The sequence below is a fragment of the Anser anser genome, assembly GCF_964211835.1.
Source record: "Anser anser genome assembly, chromosome: 2".
Lineage (NCBI taxonomy): Eukaryota > Metazoa > Chordata > Aves > Anseriformes > Anatidae > Anser > Anser anser.
Window position 1 is genome coordinate 126,807,802 of NC_139721.1, and position 26,443 is coordinate 126,834,244.

A 26,443-nucleotide genomic window follows, 5' to 3' on the forward strand; every position below is an offset into this window, starting at 1 on the left:
CAGGAAGGTGGTGGTTAATGTTTCACGAGTCAGAGGTCACCTCGAGAAAGCAGAGCCTTGGAGAAATTCTGGCATCGTTCTGTGCTGGGTCAGTGTCCCAGTGACTCATGTGCGCAGTAGTCGCTGTGTCTGGCCCTGAGTGCTGGGCTTGCGTCCCTCTGCGTGACATGCTGGGAAACTTTTTTTTTTTTTCCCTTTCTGATTACACTCCATCATGAGAAAATTTTCTCTGTTTATGGGAGTGAAACATCTTTAACTTTGAACCTTGAGCTGGCTGGTAAAGAACACGCTGTGACGGTGCGAGGACAGGAATATTGCTTCCCGTGAATGGGTGCGGGGGCAGATTAAATTTTATTGACCACTTTGGACTTCAGTATTCTGTAGTCACTGAAATTTGGGATCAGAAATAGTGTACTGGCTACAATTCCTTTAAATAACTTTTTGCATGAAGTACTAGAAAATTCAACCACTGACCTACACCCTAGAAAAACCGGTAGTGGTGGGGTTTGTTTTTATACTTGTTTTATTTTATGGCTTTGCCTTTAAATAACTGAAAAGCAGGGACTTAAAAGAGAACAGAAATATGAAAGAGAAATATAGGAAGACCAATAACGTTTGAGATAAAACAGTTGTGACAAGAACGAATAAACTGTGTGTGAAAACGTGTAGTGGATGAAAATGCGTTGCAGCGATCCTGCAGCTGTTCTGGGCTGTGCCTTCTCTGTTAGCAGCGGGTCACGAGACTCGGGCTCGTGCACAGTGCTCGGAGATCAGCTAATGCTTACTTCAAATACTTGTAACACGAGCAAGAAAGCAGCGTGCTCCTTTCTTAGCGACGTACAAGTCGTCTGGTTTTGCAGAGCTGTGTCTGACCTGTGTAAAGATTATTCTCTATCTCGGGGCAGGGCAGAGGGAAAGATGTTTTGAGCCTATTTTTCAGGTATTACTTTGCAGATATAACCGCATTAAGTGAGATTAATACTTTTCCTGTGTGGCAGGAGCTGTGTCGGATGGAAGGTATAGCGTAAATGCTAAATCCCTAGCTCAGGAAGCAAACAAGCCATGGTGATTGTTAGAAGTCAGTATGCCCACAGGGCATCTATGCGTTGCAGAAAACATTCATTTAATGGCACAGGCTAGAAGGAGAACCCTGTAATTTGCTATATCCTGTCTGTTCTCTGTTTGACTGCCAGCCCTCTGTCTTTTTATTGCCCAAATAAGCAAGCTGTTCCTGCCTGCTTCTGCTATCTCACTACCTTCATCTCAAATGCATGAGGACTGTCTGAGGGATATCTCGTACACCATTAATGTTCGAGCAGTCGGACAGGGAACAAATTAATGACCCAGAGAGAGGCTGACAGACAGAGAGCAGCAGCAAATAAAAAGTGCCGTATTTTCCTCAGAGACTCACCTCTGTTCAATCCAGATAGGAAAATACATTTCCTTTAGCTCTGCCTCACCTCATCTCTCTTTTCTGGGGGCTCTGCTTCCTTCCTTTTTTCTTTTCAGCCCGTTTTTTTTTTTCTGCTTTTTACATTTTTATCTTTGTTTCCTTCCTTTTAGTTTTGTGTCAGCTGTGTTTCTTGTTTCCTCTTCGTCTTCCTCCTACTTAACCCCCTCCTCAGATGAATTATTTGCTGAGTCTGGGTAGGGAGTCCTGTGATCAAAGCGCTGGGATTTTCTGGTGGGTACTGGATAATCACAGTCAGGGCTGTAAAACAATTATAGAGCCACAAACAGGAACACGGACATGCACATACAGTAATTGCCAGGCTCACTTTACGGCTGAGAAAGGATGCATTCTTTTAGGGAGCGAGGAGGAAAGGAGAATGTACACATTTTTCTTTTGTCTGGCCCTAGGTGACGTACGTTTGAGAAGCAGAGATGTTATTTTTAGGTGTGTTATTTGTACTGCAGGACTGCCTAAAGGACCCAGTAGGGACTGGGGCTCCTTTTTGCAAACAATGTACAAGGATAAAAGATGGCCTCTGCACTGAAAAGTCATTATGGAAAGGTAAATAAGACAAGAATGAGTACAACAAATACTCCCAAGGAGTGGGCTGGGGCGGACAATGGAAACTGTAATAAGAACATGTTTATACACAAGCCCAGATGAGTATCAGAAGACCCTACTGGCCTTCTGCCCAGCTGCTATCTGCTGGCACTTTCCCATAGGCACTGCAGTAGAAGGCAGTCATAAACATCTAATTGTTCTTCAGGAACTTTTATTTTTTTTAAGAAATAAAATCGCTTGCTTATAAAATGCATTGGTACTAAGCCCTCTGTACAGTATGGCACAGATTTTTCTTGAAGGGCCAAAGATTCTGGGAAAAAAAAACCAACAACAACAACTTCAGTGGCTTGTAAACTTGTTTGTTGGGATATTCTGAAACAGCTAAAGGGATCTGGAGCACGCTGACTTCTAGGTGCCTAACAGTCTCTGAAGTAGTTTCTGGAGCTTGCTTTCTTTTTCTTTTTTACAGTTGCTGAGAGAGGAAATGATGAGTATTTAAGAGTTTGTCATTTGCTGGTTTACTATTATTTATCTGCTTTGTGTTTGAAGCCATTAATTTGATTTTAGAAAATCATCTAAGATATTCAAAGGAACCTTAACATCTTGTTTCTTCAAAGTTCACCATTGCCAAATATAGGCTTTACATTCACATTTAGGTGACCTATCCAGCAGTCGGTGGGTAATGAGTTCTTAACGTGCTTTGCAAGATGTCACCTGTTGGAGCTGGTGTGGATTTGTGAAGCTGGCAATTGGCTTTCCTTTTATTACACCCTACCTATTTGTATCAGTTACTTGGGTGCTAGCTCAGGAGAAGGACATTCAAAATGCGTGTATGATGTAGATAAACTAATTCAGGCAACTTCCAAAGAACAAATAAAGTTCAATGCACAATAAAGACAAAAATCCCACAAATAACGTGTATATGCTACTACAGACAAAACCCTAGAGTATTTGTCATAGTTTTTGCAGACTGTGCAAATACAGTAACACGAGAATAGTAGTACGTACACACATAACGTAGTTATATGCATCTCTATCAGTGCAACCATGAAATACCAAGATGTCAACAGCTGATTTCATCTAAGCAAGCCTGAGTTCTCATCTCTCACCTACAAACGCTCTAGAAAAGCAAATTAACCTAAGCTTCTCCTGGCCTTTGTAAAATTTCTAGCTGCCCAGAAATTACAAGCTTGGTTTTTCTATGTAGTCTGTGAATTCAGTTCTGAAGTTACGTGGTCTTCCTGCATGAAAAACTAACAGTTTATCAGTGTAGGTTCATTACCCGGGACTGAAATTCACTGGGGTGGTAGAGGTGCTTTCCTGAGTACGCCTGGTTTATGATGGTGTTTGAAAGGGCATATAAACCATGGTTCATCTCTGTCTGTAGATTGCCTTTGCAAGGGTGTTTTTTTAATTACTGTTGGTGTGTTGGTAGTTACAGTCGTTCAAGATTGTCTCATGTAGATATATTTGGCGTGTTTCCTTACTCATGCCAGTGCTCGGTAGGGCACAAGTTGCGTGAGAAGCAAGAGCAGCACAGTTACGGAGCGAGGAGGAGGGAGGGGACACGACGAAGTTCCCATTTCCCTGTCCTCCCTCAGAGGACACTGAGAAGCAGGTAGGCCAGGCTGCTAGGCTGGGTGGGATTTTTGTAAAGGAACAGCCCGGAGATGAGTATGAAACAAGAAATCCACCTGAACCAGCCCTAGTTGAAGAGGGTGGCATGCTCGTGTAGCTTCTGGAGAGTGGTGGCTTCGTGGGTACGTCAAGTGTCCTCGTGTCCCTGCAGACCGGGCAGTGCCAGGCTGAACTCCCCTGTGTCTCCTCCTGATCTGGTCCTGGGTTAATAATTGTTTCCTCCTGCTGAAGGTTTGTGAGTGCCCTTCTATACTGCCATCTTCTTCCTCAATCATTTGTGAGAGTAAATAATGAGCAACCTAAGTAACCGGGGCAATAAAAGTGATGTATGGGTTTGGCAGCGTTTTTTGCCATACCTCAACAAACTCAACCCAGACATACAACAAAGTGTTTACATTGCAGCAGTGGAAAAAGTGCTGAAGAGTTGACTGTAATTCTAACAACAGCTTTCTTTTAGACACAAGTGCAGATCAGATTTCATGTTACACTAGCTCCTCATGCCCTGCGTGTTTTACTATTTTTCAAACCTTCCACGGCCCAATTAATTCCACATAGGTTGCTGTTTTAGCATTTCCTTAAATTTTTCTGCCTGAAATTACTTTCCCCTTTCATCAAAGCATGTGGTGCATTCCGTACTTGAGGCTGAGTGGATCATTAAAAAAATCTGGAAGAGGAGACAAGCACAGTTGGCACGGAGCAGTGAGGGTATTCGTGACTGCGGATCTGGGGAGTCCGTAACAATTGGTACTGGTCGTTTAAAAATACCTTAAAATGATTGCTTATAAAGAGTGGAAGTCTGAGCAGGCTTCTGTAGTTTCCAAGATAAATAGAGGGTTTGAGGTCTACTTTGTTTTTGAAGTTTCACTGCAGTAGCAACAGTTTAGCAGGTCACCCTCCGATTCCCTCCCGTTCGGGGTGCAGGTCCTCGCGGTACCTGGGTGCTGGCAGATGCCCCAAAATGGGGCTTGGGAGGTGCAGCCCCTGCCGGGCACTGCGAGATCTGGCGGGGGCAATATTGCGCCCAACCTCGCGATTAAAACTGGAGAGCTGTTTGCTTGAAGATTGAAAATACATCGCTGCAGGGGCACGGTCAGCACCCAGTGAACGGGGCACAGCGTTTTGTGCGGGGACAGCACCATCGGGGCACTGGCCGGTGGCTGCTGCAGCCGCGCTCCTCCTGGCTTCGTGATGGGGGCCACAAGTTCCCCTCGGCCCTTTCTTACTCAGTGTTGTGTGGGCAGCGCTTGGAGGGGACTGCCAGGAGCATCACCAAGCACTTGAGATTTTGATGCAAATTAAATTGGGTTAGGTGGTAGGGGGAGGAGAGAGGAAAGTGTTGGCAGGAGAGCGGTACCAAAGGTGGTAACCTCTGATGCCTCTCTGATGTTAGCTTTCTGATACATGTAGAGTCTGGTGAAGTTTGAGGAGTTTCAGCTGGGTTCTGTTTACAGACGGCTTTTAACTCTTTTCTCTTTCTCCTCCTTTTCTTTTTCCTCATCCAACTGCTGGAGCTTCCCTTACCGTAGCCTGCCTGCTAACACAGCTGAGCCTGCTGCTCCAAGAGCCACAGGGACATTTTGTCATGTGTAACAACAGGTCATGGCTCAGCAAAGACAAAATTCCTTAAGCTCTTACTTAGTGGGCTAAATTAACTAATATCCAGGCTGTTAATTGATTTTGGCTTTTTTTTAGTTAAAAAATAATAATCTGAGGCACACATCTAGAAACTTTAGAAAGGATATGGTAGAGCCTCAGAGCTGTACCTTTGCTACAAGTTGTCTTGGCTTCTTTTTAGGTTTTATTCCTAGGAGAAGTTCTAATGAAACACAGTTTGCCTCCCCCTCTCCTCTCCCCTTTTTTTCCCCCAAAAAATCCGAGCTCTCTTAGTGGAAGCTAATTTATACTGTGAGAAAGAGACTCTGTCAGGATGAACCCTAGCGAAAGCAGTATCGCGTGCTAGTTAGACCACAACGGCTCCTTCCATTTTTGCCAGAAAGATGTGAGGAGCAGTGGTAGGCTTGTGATGTAACTTCAGTAGGGTTCCTGGTTAACCTAGCCGAAGCGCTGCCCGTTCCCTGGCGGTGCCGGTGTCGCTGCGCGTGTTGCTGTGCTGCCCCTTGTCCTTCCTCTCCAAACTGCAGTGGAACACAGTTCTCCTCCAGTTTTAGCTGTAGGATCTTCCCAGACAATAGCTATTTTGAAGACTGCTTCTCTGGATTATTTTCTGAGTGCCCTGCGCAACTCCGAGTTAACTGTTCCCTGCAGTTAATTCTTTGGAGACAATGTGTAAACTATCAGAAGTTGCTGGTGCCTAAAGACATATCTACAAACAATGACACAGAGCGGAACAAAAACACCATGGGGGGAGCTCCAGCTTTTTGAAGAAGTGTGACTCGAGTCTTCATGCCAAACCTTTGTTTGCTTGTAAATGAACCTCAGGATAACATTTTTCAATGCTATAAGAAAAAAAATATGGCAGGAAGCACAGAACATTTATGTATGATCCCACTAAGCAATATTTCTGGAAAGTGCCATGCGCTGGGAGATAAAAATCAGAACTACCCAGGTGTGATACATTAGTACTGCACAGATCATTCTCCTTCCTGTCCCACCCTGTCTTGGAGCACAACACATGCACAACACCTGGAGAGTTCCTGACAATTTGAGTAATTCTGCCCATGCCATTAGTCGGGTTTTGTTTTTTTTAGCAGACACCAAGGCGTTACTAGGCCGGTCGACCACTAACGCTGTGCTTTCTCGCTCGCAGAATGTGAATGGTATAAAGTACCACGCCAAGAACGGCCACAGAACACAAATCCGCGTACGCAAACCATTCAAATGTCGCTGTGGAAAGAGTTACAAGACAGCTCAGGGCCTGCGGCACCACACAATCAATTTCCATCCCCCCGTGTCTGCTGAGATTATCAGGAAGATGCAGCAATAACATGCTGGTCACAAATGTGCCAAGAAATCCTCACCAGCAGTTGCTGATTTTGAGAACAGCCACCTTTTTCAGGGGAAGCATTCAGCAACCCTTTAAACAATTAAATGCATGCTTTAAAATTTTCTGTAATTTTGGAATGATGTATCTTTGTAGAGTTAATGATTTTGTACATTTGCACATGTAATCATCATACCCATTTTCATTACTTTGAGATAAGGTGCTATAAAAGCTATAGGTTCTTCAGAACTTTTTTTCTCCAAAAACAAAAAAATTAGGGGGCGTCGCGTATTTAGTTGTACTGAAGTGTTGAATAGGAGTAAGAGGAGGAGAGCTTGGCACTGATGTAATTTCAAGATTGTAATGTGATGAAGACTTTCAATGCATCTGTCAGTGTGTGTGCAAAACCAAAACAATACCACCATTGTCAAACTATAGTTAACATGCCTTACATAATGGAGTTATCAGTGGAGTAGCAAGTCTTTTAGGTAATGGAAATATAAATAAGAAAGAATGTTTAACATAATATGCTAAAAATATTTTCATACTTAAATAACATACATAAAAATGTGTGCTTGCTGTATTTTATATTATCTTGCAAATCTTTTTTTTTTTCCCTCTTGAAATGCTGAAAATCTTGCCATTTGAACTAGTAAACAATCACTTTAGTGTTAGAAATTACTTTTTTTTTTTTTGTACAAGATGTCATATTATGTTCATGCCCATCAAACTTTTGAGGACCAATATCCCAGTCCAACTAAATATTTACCCCTGAAATATCTGTTAGAAAGACATTTGGAAATACTTAAGTGCAAATTTATGTGTGTGTGAGAAAGAATTATCTTCATCTCAGATGAAGTCTTAAAGCACTTTGTAGTTCTCTATTGCCAACAGATTTAATGTTTTATGTGTTGCCAATTCTTGCAACTACTGTACTAGCATGTGCCTGTGGTTGCAAATAAAAATTAAAAATTCTGCGCATGGTTTAAGGAGGTCCATTATTTGTGCTCAGGGAGCTGCCAAGGCCGCTCCCTCCTGTTCATTGTATTTCGAGATTTTCTTTGTACGTTTTTTGCTTCTCATTGTAGGTCACTGCATTCCATTTGGAAGTGTCTGTTTAGCTTTACAATTAATTTTGCTGAAATATGACATATGAGCCTTATTGAAGATTTAAGTGCTTCTTGCAGCAGGTGGTCAGAGAGTGACTTAGAGCAAAAGTCAGCATGAGAGAGCTTCGTGTCTGGACCATACCTGAACATTTGTTGCTTACTATCCTGCCTTGAGCATTCTTCTCTCACAAGTGCTATTCTTGGAATTTAGCTGGCCAGTTGCATCGAGGGGGCACCCCCCACCCTGCCCCAACCTTGAAACACTGCTTACGTGGCAAGGGTTAGGGAGGAATGCAAAACGTTCAGTACAGTAATCGCCTTTGCTTATTTCCCATCCTTTTAAGTGCAAAAGAAAGCTCAAAACATGAGGAATAAGCCTTTCCCTTTATTTTTTTCCAAAGCTTTAAAGGAAAATGTTTTAAGGATGACAGTTACCTATTTTTTCAGCTGAGTAAAAAAAAATCTCTCCAAAAAACTGGGCATCATCCTAATCACTAAGGTTCGAACATCTGTATTTAGACAAAACACCACTTTTTCAAATCCTAAAGAGATGACAGTGGTTGTATTGCACAGTGCTGTCAGCTGGGTTTTGAGGATGATCCAGACATGAGAATTATTGGTACACAAAAGGCCCCATGGGGCCATTTCCTACCTTCTGCAGTTTTGGCAACAGACGTGGCCAACAACTATGTTTTGGCTCTGCTCCTAGTGCAAGAAACTACAGGCTGGGTAAGTAAATTCAACAGCTAAACAGTCGTAAAATGTCATTGTTGCATGTAAATTCCTTTCAACTATAAAAACAAAATTCCAGTTTCTATTTACCTATTCATTGTGACAGTATTATTAAACAGGTAAAGATGGGACTATTTTGTTATACTGTGTATAGTGAATGTATTGTACTGTGTCTGTGAAAAAGTGTGCTTTAAATTATATTTTCATATGTTTTGTTGGGGACAAAGTACTTTAAGTTTGAAAGTGACAGAGGTTTGTTTTAGAACTGAAGGCAACTTAACGAATTCCTGTCAAGAAAGCTGCTTATAAATGTAAATCAAATCACATTTAAAATAAACTGCCTCTGACCTAAAATGACTGCTCTCTACTTGTCACTAACATAAAGTGAAGCTTTTGGGCTGTCTACAGTCTTATTTGTGTATTTTTACTTTGGGCTCATCAAACTCTGTGTTCCATAACACCTGCAGCAGCTTGAGAGCTGCATCCTTCACACAGACAAATACACAGGGTGCTACAGCCGGGAGGAGAAAATGCAGCATTTGGATTTAAGCAGTCAAAAGGACGTTCAGCCTGCAGAGGACGTTTCCTTCCAACGTCACACCAGGGCTCAGCCTGCCAGGTAAGAGTTGGTGGTGATGCTCCTGAACCCTCCCCTTCTAATAGCAGGGTATGAGAACCTTTCTTGTGAAGGTTTTCATATTTGAAGCCTCCAGCTCTAAGAAAAGAAGAATTGTTAAAATTTGAATTGCTATTTTAAGTGGCTGTGTCAGGGTGGCTGTTTAATAGGGAAACTTCAGCAATTCCCTGTATACGCACCTCAGAGAAGTCTGCTTTGGCACACTGAGGTTGTCCTGCCTGTGCAGGATGCCGACATCTGAGACTTCAGCCACCTTTACTAATATGACCATAACTTTAATAATATTTTGTTTTTATAGCAAGTTCTGTTTTCATACAGTACTGAGTTACTAAAAAATTGCTAAAATATCATTTCAGTACTTCCATGCCTTACCTTGGACTGTCTACTGACAGGAGTTTTGGAGTTTAAAAAAAATGTAAGACGTAAACTGGAATGCAGCAGACTGCTGTAGTAGCTGCTGCTCAGTGCCCTGCAGTCTATCTGTGTCATGCAGCTTTTAATAAACCCTGCACCGAACAGGATATTGCATATGTTCACAAGTAAGCGCTGCACACAACAGAAGTTACTCAAACCCTAAATCCCCAAGTCTCCCTAAAACAAGGCACATAAATAGATGTGAGCAGCATTTACTTTGTCATACAAAACTGAAACATCATTTACTGCAATTATGTAAAGCCTAAACTCTGCTCATTTTATTTCAAAATAAATAAGCAGTGGGGAAAAAAAGGACCGCTGACTCCATGAATAATTCTGCCTTTAATGTAACAAGACTACTGTACAACAAGTGGAAAGCAATTTACTTAATACAGTTAGGTAAATATAAAATGTTTAGATATACACACATGTTTTTACTTACTGGAAAGAAATACATAAAGTTAAAATGCAGAAGGTTTTAAAAGCCCTAAGCAAAAATGAACACAATTCACTGTTGTGAAAATATAACAATATTTTCTACTGAATGCAATTGCAACATAATGGCAATGACTTTTTAAACAATTAATTTCTAGGCATTTAAGCACAACAGTTCCTTTCAACTCAAAAATTCTGCCTTAAAGTATAACGTAATTCATTTAACATTATTCCTTAAGGCAAACACTGCATATGTAAAACTGAAGTATTTGCCATTACCTTTGTTGCAGGCATGTAATCTCACAGTACGTGCATCTACATTTCAGAAATGTACTAGAAAACTATAGTTTCATTGGGTAAATTATGTAAATTATGCAACTTTCTGGTTTAACTGTTACTGAAAAGAGACTACCCAAATTTGCTAGGAGAAACATCTGTTTATTACGTTTTAATCACACCTCAGTTCTCACGGTCAAGATAAACCATAGGTGCTTTGGTGTTGTTTTATACAGCTGAAGAGCATCACAAAGCTGGTCTCCTTTGTTCTGAGGCTGTCGTTCCTGCGTCCTTACAAATTCCAAATTCTACTAAATAGGGAAATAAATAGCTACATACACAACAAGGTCTTTTTTTTGTTGTTTTTTTTTTTTTTAGTATAATGTTAGGTAGAGAGAGAAGATAACTCAAATAGCAGCTTACAGCCAGGATTTATCATGGCTCCCGTTAGAGTACACTAGCTTTTAATCAGAAATCTGCACTGTTAAAGAAAAGCTGTGCTGTCGGTTTTGTGGTTTGTTTTTCCATAGGTGGACTACTCAAAGTTGTTTCTTTTTAAGCTACACTGCAAACAAAAGATTTAATCAAAATTTAAAACATTCTGATCAAAGTGCGTCTGGACATGCCTCTCAAAGCCCTGCTGGTCGTAGTCAGGCGGGAACTGCTCGCTGCACATGGGGCACACCTTCCAGTGACTTTCCACATGCTCCTCAAACTTGCTCTGATCGTAGTTAGGTGGAAACATCACATCGCAAAGAGGGCATTTCTTGTGCACATCAAAGCTTCACGAGGAGGTGGAGATAAAGAATAAAAAAAGAAGGAAAGTTATTTAATCTGTTATTGCCAAACAAAATATAGAGGTAGGCTCCTGCTGCTGCTCTACTACTAATTTAAATTTGAGCAGACTTGGTATCTGAGTATGTATCATACAGTTAATTAAAATGTCTTAGCCGAAAGCCTTCAATACGGTTAATGTAATTTTTAAACAGGGATTCCAAAATAACTTGGCGTTTAAAAAGTTACATCATTTTGACATAATTCCAACCTCCACTGAATACAAATCTATTGAATGTCTTAATGGCCAAGCGGTTTCATGGGAAACCACTCTCTCTGCTCATAAATGCTTGCTCTTAGCAAACATAACACTTTATAAAAGCTCTAAACTTAGGTTCAAAATTAGGTTGGAAAGAGGGAGAAAGAAAACAAAAGTTATTCATTCATTCACCAAACGACATTTGACATTCAGTCAAAGTAAGGTACAACAAATAGTCTGCCCTGTGTAACAGCAAATTCTGATAGTTAATTGTAAACCAAACATCAATTGAAAATGCTTAATAGTATTTCGCCTTCCTTTTCCATCCCCTCTCCCCCAACTTGAGTAAAGGACTCCAGTGATATAGAAGCCGATCCATCCCATTAAGGAGCAATAAAAGATAAACATTTACCTGGAATCAAAGCAAAAACCTGTTCCACGTTCATGCAAAAGAAGGCTGGGAGGATTGGGAGCAGAAGGTACGGTGTTGTCATCGTCCTGTTAAAAAAACAGCGGTATTTTAAATAAGAGGCAGCTATTTTCCCCACTCTCAATACATCTTTTTGCTATCAAGTAAAACCGTGGCTGAAACTTAACATTTCACGTTATAATCTCTGCAGGACGAGTTTTACTTCGGTGTACAAAAGGGAGATGTGGTTAATGAACATGAAAAGCTAAACAGACTGCTTTTTTGACCATGTCCATGTAACAGAAATCTGTGCCAGGACTACTAGAAAGCTTCTACTGATAGAGTAACTACGGAAATGCAGGTCACCTCACTGTTACTGCCTGGGGGCTCAGTCAGAACAGAAAAACCTGTGTTAAACCAAGTACAGGGCACCGCACTACAAACTGTAAGAGCCTTCTACCGAGAGCCAAAATTAAAAAATGAAATCTACACAATAGACATCAAGTCAGGTTCTTAAAAATCTGTCAATTTTAAATTACAGTAACAGAAAAAAGAAAGATAGAGAGAGAGAGAGAGAGAGATGCTGCTGCACGTGTTTGCCTCCCAACAGTCAGTTTTGAGCGATCTGCCTAGGCTGCCATCAGCAGCCAAGCATGCCCCGCGCTGCACGCCGCACTCAGGCGCGTCAGCTGAATTACCCTGTTGGGCTGCTTCCCCCATCAGCCCTGTCAGCTGTGCTCCCGGCACCACCACCAACAGCACGTGAGGAGCCGCAGCGAGCGCTGATGAGGATGGTGAGGCTGAGGACTCTCAGGTTTACCTGTACCCCATCAAGTGAGGAAGGCAGGTCAGCCTCTGGAGAATGTGAGCACTGCTCCTCGCCGCTCACAAGAGAAGAAATCCGATTGTAACAGTAATGGGAAACTCTTAAGCAGAAAAATGAAGCATACCTACAGGGACTGATTCTGAAAACTTCCTTTCTGACATGCAAAGGGCCACAATTTTTTATTTTTTTTTTATTATTTTTTTTTTTAATCTGTGACAATATTTTTAGGAATCTCAATTTAAACAAGCACAGTGATTTAAGCAAACACATTTAGGGGAAGAAAACAGCAACAACAGGAAAATCAATTGAAGGAGGGGGAAGAAAACGAGAACTGTGTTTTTAAGTCAATTCGTTACGCAGCACCAAACTAGTCTACAGCATCGTGGTTCTGTTCTATGATAACACAGCACAAACCTATTACTCTCAAGGTGGGAAAATAGGTACATTCTGCAAGATTTTTGGAACTCCAACTCCTAAATAATTTTCCTTCTCATTTCAAATACACGGCACATGCCAGAATTATGGCTTATTTAGCTGGTCTTCAAAAACAGATGTGCAAGGGAGCATATATAACATGCAATATGTTTCATACAGGTAGCTAACAAGTATATTCAAACATATTTCACTTTTAGGCTAGCGTACTTTGTCCTTATGAAGAGTTAATGGAAATAGGGCAGGATGGGAAGATTCCCTCAATATTTTTCTTCTCCTGACAACAGCTGTTTAGCTTCAACCATTTAACATTTCCATTAAGCAGCTAGTGGGGCTTGCTGTGACAGATGCTAGCAACAGACATATTTTCCTAACTTGCTTGCTTTGCACCTGCAGTAAAAAGGGCATATGGGTTTTAAAATACTATTTGTTCCTTTTGTCACGGAAGAGGTAGGATGTATGTATTAAAGAAGAAAAACTATTTAAAGTACTCTCGTACTACAATGCTACAGCTTATATGGTGCCAAAAACATGACAAATTTGTTGAATACCAGACTTGTAAGTTCACCAGGACTTACCTGAGAAAATAAATCTGCATCTTTCTTGGGGAAAAAATAGTTTCACTACAAATACAGGCTCAATTAACACTTAAGTCCTTTAGAAAAGACTTACTTATAATCCTTTACTGTTTGTCACTCTGTTGTTTCTTGACCACGAGGCATTTTTGGTCAGCACTTACTTATTAACACTCGGCTAGAAATGGCGGGGTGGACAAGGTGCTCTTGTGGTGAAAGGGCTCCTTCAGCCTCAAGGCCTTGGGGTAACCTTTGCGTAGGACAGATGAGCAGACCCAATGACGAGTGCACAGGCTATTCGTTCTATGAAGGGTTATTAACTATTCAGCTATTTGAGCGAGTAGTCAGGATTTACCAATACCAAATATCAACTAGGTATGAGGGCATTAACTGTAATTATGTGATTGATGTGATGCTGATGGGTCTCCTCTCCCATTCAAAATTACCAATGGATACAACAAAAAAACGACTTTTAGAACAGGTCTTTACATGGACCTGAAAGAAACTGCTCACCTGGATGCCCACCTGTAACAGCATTCAGGACTGATCATTCCTGAAGTAATTCACTTTCCACATGAAGGTTACACTACCACAAAAATCATATTTTCCCTATTGCCAAAGAGAATATCTAAGTCTTTAGGCGTGCATTACTCAAATACAAAAATACAGTGAGTGGCTAGTGCCTTGCAGGCACTGCCTTCAGCAAAAGCAGGTTTGAATTATTAACAGTTTCCAAAAGGCTTTTCTCATGTCAGAGTAACATCGTTTTGTGCGTCCCAAGGATGTAACTTCTCATGAACCAGTTCAATTAATGATAAAAATCATACTGTGACCTCCTGCCCATAGCTTCTGACCCGTGCGCCATGGAGGAATGGCCGCATTAAACATGGGAAGTGTGGTCTCTTAAGATATGGAGAGTCTGTCTCCTCACCGTACTTTTGCTCTTGGCCAAGTAAGTATATATAGGAAGAGCAGCTCTTAATTATGTTAAAACTATGTCTTAACTAAGTTATGCTTAACCCAAACAAAGAAGAAAGCAGATCTATCCTGAGCATCCCTCACAGTATATATCACAGAGATCACCGTATAATTAAGGAATGGTACACTAGGAACTGACGATAACTGGTAACATAACAGTAACTGTCTTCTGTTTGGACAACAAATACATCACTAGGAGAGAGTTCCTTATCTAGAAGTTAATATTGGGCTCTAATACAGGACTTCATCACTGCCTGGCAGTATTTCACAGCTATTCTAATCACAACTTATGCTGAGAAATACACAATGAACAATAACTAAAAAGTCTCAGACATTCCCCTAGAAGTAACTTGGAGAAAAATCAGGAAAATGCCCCATTTTACTGGATTCAGACAGCCATCTATCTATTTCTAGCATTTCAGATAGATAGACAAAACTCCCGAAGTGCACCCCATAAAAGTGAGAACTATATGAAGGGAGGACAGCTCTTACAGGTTCACAGTCGCTGAGGGCCCGGTTTCTTCCAGTTAGTAAAACCCGTGACGCGTTCTTCATTCCTATAAAGGACGTCAGGTTGGAAAGCACCGTGTAGCATTTTAAAACTGGCCACTCTCCCATAGTAAAACCAACTATCCCCTGAAAACCCCAAAGCTGAAGCGGGAAGGCCAGTGAAGCTGCTTTACAGAGTTTGGCAATAACCACGGGGAAGCCAGCCCTCAGTGGCCATGCCTGTGCTGTATTCCAAGCACGGGCATCAGATTACTTTCAAGACCCCACAACTGAGCCATCGAAGTCATTCGGACTCACCTAATTTTACCAAAAACTAACCAACTCTGTCTCAGGTAAGACCTACTGCTTTACTGATTACAATCTAAAGCTCACGTAATCGGTTCCAAGATTGCCAAAGGGAAATTAGCAACAGAGCCGTGTGACACTGAACAAAGCCCCCAGACTTGACCCATCCCGGTCTCCAGGTTGCAGAGAGCGTTCACACACGACCATCCACAAAGTGACACCATCTTAAGCTTTAAACAAGGAGCAGCCACCCCACCTCCGTACTGCACAGGTAACCAGAGAGAAGGCTGCACACATGTTCTTTTGGTGACTCGGCTCCCTATGAGCACTACTCGAACACTTTACGGTCTCTCTATACCTCTCTGCAAGCAGCCAAGAGATACATGGCTATCTGGATGCCAGCTACTCCTTTTGTGTCTGTTATCCTGTAGAAAAGGACACTATCTGGCACCTCTAGGAAGTAAGATCAGGCTGATGAAAGTGGTCGTGTGTTTTTTTTGTTTGTTTTTGTTTTTTTTTAATGTTATTTGGCTAAAAGAAAGACCATTGTGGATTCATCTCAAGAAATATCCTCACCTGGCTGTCAGTTGCCAAATGTTACACTCCACATTTTCCCTGTGACTCACAACATTCTTTAAGAGTCTCAGGACAGTTATTCTGGGCTTACTGCCAACCGTAATCAGGTCTATATTTCTAAAACTCACTTTATTATTAAAAATATATTTTTGTTTATGGATCTCTCCCATACATACCTGCTTCTAGAAGTGACTTGCTCCAAATGATTACATTTTGTTCAGTTACGAGAGCATGAGCAAATGGAAAGTCAGTGCTGAGTGGATGATGGCAGGAACTTGTGGCAAGTCAAATTTTCTACACAAAATCAACACCACATGTGTGCTTATCTGGCATGATTAACACAGAGCAGCTTATCCCTCTCAGAAATCACTGTTTAACTGGCCCTAGGTACTACAGTTGCAGAGGAGCGATTCTACCTAATCTCTTGTCAGAAAACACTGTGTGGGGAAGCGTTCAGAATTTCTCCTCTGCCATCCAGATTAACAAAGCTTGTAAAGTTACTCAACTGCACAGAAATGAAAGCAGCAACTACAGCAGGTAAGTGTGACATGCTAGACTGCCTCAGTTTGCTGAACTATTCCTTAGGTTAGATGGATACCTCAAAGAAAACGAGGTGCTGTTCCTGTTCTTCCCCATTCTGGAGAAGCAAATAGCAAAGCTTTTCTTAAACACGCGTGCATGCGCTTCCACCCCCTCACCTTACAGACTGAAGAAGTCAATTTTAGTCAAATCTGCATATTTTAGTTGTGTGTGTACAGCCTCTACTTCATTCTCAAATGTATCGTAGTCCCAGGGCCCAGAAGATACCTCATCTTAGATAAGATAAATATTGTAGGCATTTTCATCACTGTACATAAGATACCACCAAAACATCCATACTGTGGTGAAAGTTACAGTACCCTCAAGCTCTTAACCTAACATAAGATGCAGTGATAGGAATGTGGAGAGGAAGACGACCAATCCATACAATGGTAATACTTAAAACACAGCACCAAGACTACCAGTGTTTTTCTTCTTGGAGGGAACCTTCTGCCAACAAAGAGCTCTGTATTTTTTTGGTTTTAAAATGCACATAATTACATTTTATACAGCTTATTTTGAAAAACAGTAAAACAAACAGTAATTTTCATATGTGTATATTTGTATCTGCTGATTTGAGTCAGCAATGTGCCCTTGTGGCTGAGAAGGCCAATGGTATCCTGGGGAGCATTAGGAAAAGTGCTGCCAGCATGTTGAGGGAGGTGATCCTCCCCTTCTGTTCAGCCCTGGTGAGGCCACACCTGGAGAGAGCTAGGCCTGCTGAGCTTGGGGAAGTCTGAGAGGGGATTTTATTGATGTGTACAAATATTTGAGGGGAGGGTGTCAAGAGGATGGGGCCAAGCTCTTTTCAGCGGTGCCCAGGACAAGAGGCAATGGGCACAAACTGCAGCACAGGAAGTTCCAGCTCAATATGAGAGGGCACTTCTTTACTGTGAGGGTGACAGAGCACTGGCACAGGTTGCCCAGAGAGGTTGTGGAGTCTCCTCTGGAGATATTCCAAACTCGCCTGGATGCCATCCTGCACAACATGCTCTACGTGATCCTGCTCGGCAGGGGGTTGAAGTACATGTTCTCCAGAGATCCCTTCCTATATCGGCCGTTCTGTGATTCTTCGTGAGGCAGAGCCTGTCATTTCTGCAGAAGTTACCTACGTATATGGAAATTCTCCCACATTACTTAAGTTTTGCATTAGAACTACTTTATCTTTAGCATATTACTAGATCTCTCTAGGAAGATTTTTGCAACTACTCATTGCAATGTCAATTTGTACAGTCTACACATATAGCCTATTTTTGGGATGAGAAAGTAACTGATTATCATTTGAAAGTAAAAAAAAATAAAGATATAAATTACTTGATTTAAAGGCACCTTTTCACAAGTTGAACTTTATTTAAGCCTGTTATATTCCATCTCATTACAAAAATCTAAGCTGTGTCAGCAAATGAGCACAAGACTCTAGCACTGTTTCTCTTGGGTTTGCAAGAGGGCAAAGCACATAGATCAGAAAGAACACCCTGCTAATTAAACTGAAGCAGATGACTAAAGAAAAGAAGAGCTTGTCATATGTAGTATCTACGTCAAGAATGATCAGTTTAAATATGCAAAATGTGAAGTAAAGGTGGGCAACAGCATTAAGCTCACATTCTAGATCTTAAACAGGCTGCAGAAGTACTGACAGTTTTTCTAATTATTCACAGTAATGGACATTGGGGGCAAAAGGTAGGAGGGAGAAATACATTTTTCTCCATTATAGGTGCTGAGCACCAGGGCTAAAATCATGCCTGTCTGAACACTGATCAGCTTCTGCAAAGGTTAATAGCAATTAAATGTGGCAAACTAGACTAAATGAGAAACAGGTCATGATACCACTGTACTTGCAAAGAGCACAATACTTTGCAGAAAAGTATTTCTTGTTTAATATTTTTGAAGGTGCAAGGGTTCTTGGAATAAAAAAGAATAATAAGCCTGTTCCTGTTCAAATGAAGACATATGGTCCAGTTCATTACAGAAGCCAATTTTCTAAAAGTATATCTTATAGTAGAATGTGAAAGTTAACTGTATTAGAAAGAAAAGCTAACCAGTTTCCACTTAAAACATACAAAAAAGAAATCGGTGAGAATCTGTCACTTTCGGTTTCACCACTTTTAGATAACAGTCAATTAGCGGCTCTTCCAAATAGATGCTTAACAGAAAAAAAATCAAAATGGAATTTAATAAATACAGATTCATAAAAGACAGAAAAAGAGATTAATATATAGGGATAAAATATCTAATATTACAGAAATTTTCTTTCAGCATCTAACTGAAAATACTGGTACCAGAATCCTTTAAGTTTTCATTTGTTCTGATACAACCTAGTTTCCACATACAAATTAGGAAGTGATTAAAAAAAATTAAAAATCCATATTTACAAAACAATAGGATCAGGCTTCTTAGATACTGAAAACCGATGTGCAACACTTGAATACTCAGTAGTAAATATATCATCAAGGAAAAATGAAGATAATATAAAAGGTTAACTTACATTGCTGTCCTCAGGATCTTCTAAACCATCAGGCCGACTAAGATTGCGTGAAGGCTGACTACACACTACATCATCTTCCAGTTCCCAAAAGGAAGTTCTAACAGGTGGTCTTTGGATCTCATCAGGATTAAAGGCGCCATCTGCTCCATCTGAAGAAAAATTAATTAGTTCATCTTTGTTCAGTAGTATTTTGAGATTAAAGATGTGCTACCTTACATTTAAAATCAGGGCCTTCAAACATTTTTGGCTTTGATAAGATAAAAGACAGAAGAGACATTTTTTTTCTAAAGGTGTCTCTAAAATTTTGTTTCCCTTATTGATTCTCATCAATAAAATAAAGGTACTTAATGATATTCAGTAACCAATACAGAAACAGTACGTCAGTATACAGATGGTTGGTACTTAAGCTGCACTGAATGAAACAATGTTTTTGAAACAGTAAGGGAGAAATTATATATGGGGAAAAAAAATACACACACCCCTTTACTTACCTCTTCTTTCCTGAATTGCATAAGGGTTTCCATATTGCAATACTGGCAATCTACTTGTCACTGCAGGAACTGGTCCGTTTTCCTCCGAGTATGGGTTGCGAAAATGTAATGTTGGCTGTGAAATCTGTCCTTCCATCATCCTTCCAGCTTGATTTCCTGGTGTCCTGCCAAGTTCCTAAATAATACAGTTTAAAATGTAATTACTCCATGGAATCACAGCAAAAGTTTTAAATTTTTATGAAATATTTAGATATGTTTTTAAAAACATATCTACTAATCTTCACACGCTCCTTTCATCTTGATCTAGAGTCAGATACGCTATTAGAACAAAGCAAAAAAAAACCACAAAGAAGATATTTTAAAGAATTCTTCTGTTTTGTTGTCAGTTAATTCAAATTGCATAAACTCAACTGCCACGTTTCTCAAGAAGTATCTGCATCTTACAAAATGAAGAAAAATTAGTGAAACAAGAATGAGGGTGTTCAAGGAAAGACTGGATGTGGCACTTAGGGACATGGTTTAGTGGTTAATATTGGTGGTTGGACCAGATGATCTTGGAGGTCTTTTCCGACCTTAATGATTCTATGGCATACATACATATATATACACATATATATTTATATATGAATGTATGTTCAACACCAGCTCTATTAGACTGATAACTAATTCTCTACCTTTGATAAAATTCAGAGAAATTTTTCAGACGATTGATTCTAGGAAGTAAAACCTATTACTCGAGTTTGGTAATTCTTGTTTATATTAACAAATAGAAATTATTGCTAGTTTTCACAAAGATAATCCAGATCAGGTTAGTTATTTAAAGTACAATATTTATATTTTTGAGCATCATACAGAACAAAACTGCACTAATATTACTACGTAATTTCAAATGAGCGGCTTCTCAATGGGAAGTTGTATATTTTTATACATAGATTTCAAAGTTATTACACTTCCTGTGAAAAATAACTTGCACTCTAAAGGTTTAATGAGCAAAGTTCTAACTCATCCATGCTTATCCCTCCTTACATTTATTTTGTAAACTTAAAGTGAAAATCGTTTTCCTCAACTATTTTAATATGTGCGAACTTGCAGTTTAACAAAAGTAAACGTGTATCTTACTTCCAAAATTCAATGTTTTCATCCAAAATATTAAATTGCTGAATTCATTCAGGGGCTCCAAGAGCCTGCTTTATTTAATTATTTGTATCAGAAAGGCAATTAAATTTTCCAGAAAAGCTCGAGCAGAACTCTTCAGGATATCCATATACGTAAAATCCTGAATTGTTGCATATAAGCCATACAGACAGTAATTATTACGAGCTACTAAAGGATTTAAATAACTTACATACCATCAAAACTCTAAGCCAATATATACATTAAAAGACAGAAATTAAAGTGACTTAAGCATGGCCAGGGCCTCATTTATAATTCATCCAAAGAAAAGTCTTTTTCTTTTCCTGCCATTTAATAAAATGGGTTCTGCAAAGAGGTCGTGTCACAAACTCCAAAGGAAAAATGTCATTTACAGTTCAGAGCCAGGCAAAAATTTCTGAGATACAAGAATAAAAATAATAATAAATGCTTTTAAGACAGAGGTTTCCTGATCATTTTTTTTCCTTTCTGGTTAGCATTTTCTTTTGGGTTCTTGTTTAACATGTGCTAATGTAATGTTAACAAAAACCTCTAGCCCAGAAATGTGTCTTTTCCCCAGAAGGCCTTCAATTTAAACCTAAAACCAAGACCTAGAATACTTACTTAACTACACGAGAAGTAAAATGTCTCAAGTTATTAAAAGGAACAACCCAAAACGTTTTTCTTAACAACAAACAGGTAAGCATCAGCCCAAACTCTAGAGTCCAAAAATGCAACATCAGCTTTCAGTAACTACTCTTAAAACAGGAAATACTCAAATGAAAAAAGATGGAAACTACACATTTACATCAGGCACTGGCACAGGTTGCCCAGAGAAGCTGTGGATGCCTCATCCCTGTGAGTGTTCGAGGCCAGGCTGGATGGGGCTTTGGGCAACCTGGTCTGGTGGGAGGTGTCCCTGCCCATGGCAGGGGGGCTGGAACCAGGTGATTTTTAAGGTCCCTTCCAACACAAACCACTCCACGATTCTACGTACTATCAGGTTTCACACATTGAGGGCTTGGACTCCAACAGCAACAACAAAGTCTTTTTCAAATAGAAGTGTTATCTACAAACAGTAAGTCAGCTTCCAGAAAATTCTCTCTTTTTTTTCCACGTGCTGGCTGTAAACTCAATACTTTAATTACTTTTTATGTTCTTTTAGAAAACATCCTAATACAGGACAGCAGATTTCCTGCATAACACCCTTCAAGTAAAATATCCTCCTGTTGATACAATATAAAACAAAGCTAATGTTACTTTAGATTTATAGACTAAATTCCATATATGATTGAAATGGTTAGGGTTAAATGGTTAGGATTACGTCTTAAAATTTTAGTGAGCATGTAAAATCTAAATAATTAATCTTTACTCAATACAAAGCAGGAACAATTAATTATCAGTGAAATTAAGACTTTCCTTTTTAAAATCAATTTCTCCTGCAATATGGAAGCAGTTTAGAATGAGAAGCAATGGCATTAATACTTTAATTTTAGCATCACGTAAGATTAAAATGGAGTGTAGATCAAAGTGATTGTAAAAAGGTGCTGTAAAATAGTCTTAGCCAGAAGTTGGACAGCTAGGGTAGAGACCGATTAAAAATCAAAGGCAGTAAGTATGTAAATAAAATAGAAACCAAGTAATTTTATAGGCTTGAAGAGACAGCAAATGAACATTTTTAGCATGCTATGTTTGGTGACATTTATAAACAAACACTGATAATGGAGCATAAATTGAAAAGCTGTTTACTATACTGTGCTTAACCTTTTAAATCATGGTTCCAGTCTAGCAAGGCACTTTGATTCTTCTTTGTAATGTAAATATCTATAAATTTGGTAGACAAAGTTCCAAGGTTTTATAAGTTCCATACATTATTATTACAGTTGCTCTCCTTCTTATGTGTGGTGGTTAAAATTACTCCCTCCAGCTAAACTAGATTAATTAAAACTTAACTTTTATTGTGTTTTCTTTTGAATTAGAAAAATATGAAAGCTGTATTAAAATTACATCATTGTTTAAACAAAGAGAATTTAAATACCAACTACTTGAGATTCTAGAATTTTACAAAACAGTATCTTAATCTGAAATTAGTTCAATTTCAATTTATAAGTGTGCAAATTCCTATGTTTAACACGTATCCGTTCATACTTGATTTTTTCTCACAGGATGCATTTAAGTAATCTGAACAATCATAACTTTTCCACAACATCATGCAGTACTATCTGAATGTGAACTAATTTTATTGCTTCACTTTTCACAAAAACACAGTTTTGATTAATTGCCATATAATACCTAAGAGGTACTTCCAGCAGTAGCACATTAGCATTAATATTTCAGAATGCACTTGTCTGATTTAACAGTAATGGTAATGAATTTGATTAGGCAGAGAGCTCTTGAAAGTAGCATCCCACTTTCTATCATATAGTTAAAAAGCAGAGTACTGCTTGTTTATCCTTCTTCTCTGATAAAGATATTTATTTTCAGTTGTAGTTTACCGAAATCACTGCTGCTACATATGTCAAGCTGCTCTTATTATTACAAGTGGTCAACAAAGAGAACTGCAGATGTCTAACGGACTTGGTTGTATGCACACATCATGAAAAAGCTAGAGATTTTACTGATGAAACATGTACATCTCCAGTTATAGGCCACAACTAGATAAAAGCAAAAATAACCCTAAGCAGTGATGGAAAAAATAAACTGTCAGGCTAGGTATGTAATATTGACATCTTACACCAAGATTTCAAAGGGAATAGGGTTTACTTATCATGCTGCCTGTCAGCCAGTAACTCCTGAAAATATCAGAGTCTCTCACAAAGAAATGAAATTCTTCCAACTTTATGCTCTGTTAAGAGGAGAGAGCAGCTGAAGCATGAAGTCAATAATTATCTTTTCTGTTTGGCCAGGAAGCATATGCACTCAGCAGACATCAACCTCTAGCCACAAAAGGGCTGAACCTCTTTCAGTAAGGGATACCAAGGAGTAAAACAGGAAGGAGGCTTGAAGTTCACTGAAAACCTGCTGAAAAGCAGGGACGCTACTGAGGTGAGAAAGGAAAAAGTGATAGAAATCCAAACATCTGGTAAAACGCAGAGCTAACTGCAATCTGAAATTATTAACTTACAGCATATTCTGCAAACAGAAATAATTATTTTAGATCCTAGATGGAGTATTATTCTAGACAGAATGAATGAAAACTTCTGGCACTAATGCTTTTGTTAGAGTATATGTAGAAAATGTGTTCTAGAACACTATTACAGAACAGTAACAACTATTTTCAAAGGTTGAGTCAGTTTTTGGAAATTTGTATTCTGTGGTTTGTTTTTTCTTTTTAGTGTTATTATCAGAACTTGCAGTTTAAAATGCTAATGCATTTTGGCAAAAGATTCAAATATGGAAAAGTACCTTTGAACTGTAAGCAAATTATCACTTAAAAGTAAACTGCAATTCCTCAAATCAAAGAGCCCCACAGCTGCCAGTTTACAATATTTAACAGCAGTAATGACAATACCTTCTCACTGGTAAAGAGTTCCAGCTGTGATGCCAGTTCCTTTATTCGTCTCTCTTTTTCCGCCAGCTGAACCTATATGAAAATCCGATTCAGTTTACAGTTCTTATATTACTGAATAGACACTATTTCCCTGCATATTATGTTGTGAAAACAATGCATTCAATTACTTCAGTTCATCTTTCAGATGGAAAAAGAACTTGTCTACTATATTCACGTGAAACACCTAGTACTACTACAGATAATCCGTACATTCTCCGTAAGTTTGTGGGGTAACAGCAGGACATTGTACCAGCCTTCTCCTGTCAGTTTTCAGAAAACCGATAAGGAATGATGAAATCCCAGGTAAAAAAAACAAGAGGAACACCAGTGTTGCTAAAGGCAAAGAGGGACACAGCTCTCCAGAAACAGCTGCAGGTTTGCAAGCTTCATCACACTATTTCTAAGGAATTTGCCAGCAAGTGCTTCAGTGATTTCTTCCTTTCACTTCTCTCCATCTCATGTCCCACAACAGAACTGAGAAAACCAAACCGCCCTCCCACCTCGAAGACACTACATTTGTTTCATAAACATCCACCACATGGCCCTGTTGGGTGATCAGGGAGAAGACAGATGCAACTGACATATTACAAAAAGCTTTTCATCCTTGTTTCCAAATTATTATTTAAATAACCTTTCTCTACAAAGTGCTGTTTTATTTGGATCCTGGTTTACTTTGAAAACCACCTTTCCACCTAATTATCTGGCATATAAATGCAATACTTCGTAGAGTTAAGTATCTTTTTTGTGTTTTTGTTTGTTTTTGTTTGGTTGGTTGGTCGTCTTTTTTTAATTCTGAAATTTCCTCCCTTAGCAGAGTTCAACAGACTGACGGGGACAAAAAGCTCATTTTTTCCTCCCCTCCTTGCACCCTCCTGAATAAGAAGTTTTGACTTGCAGCCAAAATACTTTCAGTTCTGGAACCAATTATTTATTACTCCTGCTGTTGAGAAGTTAAAAAACAAACTATTTTTTCATTAAATTATGTGTGCCAACTGATCACTGTTAATTAATGAAGTTAAATAAATTCGGAAGAGTCATGCATTTTATAAAAGTGAAATTAGAGCTTTAAAAGAAGTGTTGAAAATCACACTGTGACTCCACAGTCTACATAGTGCTGAAATGCTCCATAGAGTATTTCAGTATTTTATAAAGAAAAAGTGTGGTAATTTCTAATGAGGTAGGGCTCCTACTAGAACTAATATAATCACAATTCTGTTTAAATCCTGTTCATTGCAATGGGTAAAGATGGGCAATATAGAGCATTCCTACTTTACTGCACTAACAATCACCACTAGATTGAGCACAAGCATAAAAACTGGTCTTGGTGGTCTTGGGGAAAAATGTGTTGCATTTATCTTTCTCTTGTTTACCCAACAAGCCACCGCAACATATGTACCAATATCACAGCCTCAAAGATGGAGGCTCTGTGTAAGAAAACTGTCCATTATGCTTGACTTTCTGGTGCATGCATGTTACATCACCATACCAAGATTATAGTTGAGATCCTCTAAATTGAATCTCTCAAAAACATTCTAAAAATAGATCATTCATAGTGAATCTCTCGTTAATTCAGATAAAATGCAGTAGATGTTACTACGCTAGTAACGTAGCATGCAGTATGAAGATTTTAGACAAATATGCCAACTGATATTCCTGCTAGTATTGTTGTAAGCAACAGAAATAAGAACTCTCTAGCTCTTTTCTTCCTGTAACACAAGATTAAAGTCATTTAAAGGTTTCTTTAAATCCACAATATGAAAAGACTGATAGCCATTTAGTAAGTAAATTACTTAGCAGGTCTGTCTTACTTTAAAAGAAGCATTAAAAAGAACATGCTGTTCCTACAGATTCTCTATTCAGGGCAAAAGTACATTTAGTGTTTTTTCCCATTAAAACTGTTTATTACTCGAACTATTAGAACTGAGCATGTAAGTTAAGGACAGGACACCATTCATTGTCACAAACAAAATCCATAACTTACTTTATACTGATCCTCCTTTGCCGCCAGCTGTAATTTTATACCCTCATTGATTTTCACTTGTTCTTTCCACTTCAGCTCCAGTTTAGCAAGTTCATCAGCATAAACACTGCATTTCATCTTTTCACCCTACAGTGGTTCATAGCACAGCATGAAGCATTTATAATTTTTTTCCAAACAATGATACTGAATAACTCTATGCTTTTAGAACTATTTACATCATTATTACTATTTTACTAACTTTTACCATTTACAAAAGTCTTCAACAAAGCAAGCCTGACTCAATTACAAGGCTTTGAGCACTGAAAATTGTGAACATGATGTTTAACATACTTTTTTTTCTTGCTTGAGTTTTCAACAAGCTGCTATTCCTCCTAACTGTTTTGAGTTTCTTTGTACAAACACAATC

General features: G+C 39.1%; 2 protein-coding genes across 5 annotated transcripts in view; one reads left to right on the forward strand and one right to left on the reverse strand.

Moving 5' to 3' along the window:
* Positions 1 to 8,788, forward strand: part of JAZF1 (JAZF zinc finger 1) — a 190,249-nt gene extending 181,461 nt beyond the window's left edge. Inside the window, exon 5 of the mRNA XM_083823213.1 lies at positions 6,420 to 8,788. Coding sequence (XP_083679339.1) covers positions 6,420 to 6,596 — 177 coding nt within the window. The 3' untranslated portion in view covers positions 6,597 to 8,788. The remainder of the gene's footprint in view (positions 1 to 6,419) is intronic.
* A 1,020-nt stretch (positions 8,789 to 9,808) lies between these two features.
* TAX1BP1 (Tax1 binding protein 1) overlaps positions 9,809 to 26,443 on the reverse strand; it is a 57,163-nt gene continuing 40,528 nt past the window's right edge. For all 4 annotated transcript variants that reach the window (XM_083823211.1, XM_083823209.1, XM_083823210.1 and 1 more), the window contains 6 exons: positions 26,038 to 26,163; positions 24,018 to 24,089; positions 19,376 to 19,550; positions 18,885 to 19,033; positions 11,642 to 11,727; positions 9,809 to 10,978 (listed from right to left, as the gene is read on the reverse strand). In XM_083823211.1, the coding sequence (XP_083679337.1) occupies positions 10,777 to 10,978; positions 11,642 to 11,727; positions 18,885 to 19,033; positions 19,376 to 19,550; positions 24,018 to 24,089; positions 26,038 to 26,163 (810 nt within the window). In that variant the 3' untranslated portion in view covers positions 9,809 to 10,776. The remainder of the gene's footprint in view (positions 10,979 to 11,641; positions 11,728 to 18,884; positions 19,034 to 19,375; positions 19,551 to 24,017; positions 24,090 to 26,037; positions 26,164 to 26,443) is intronic.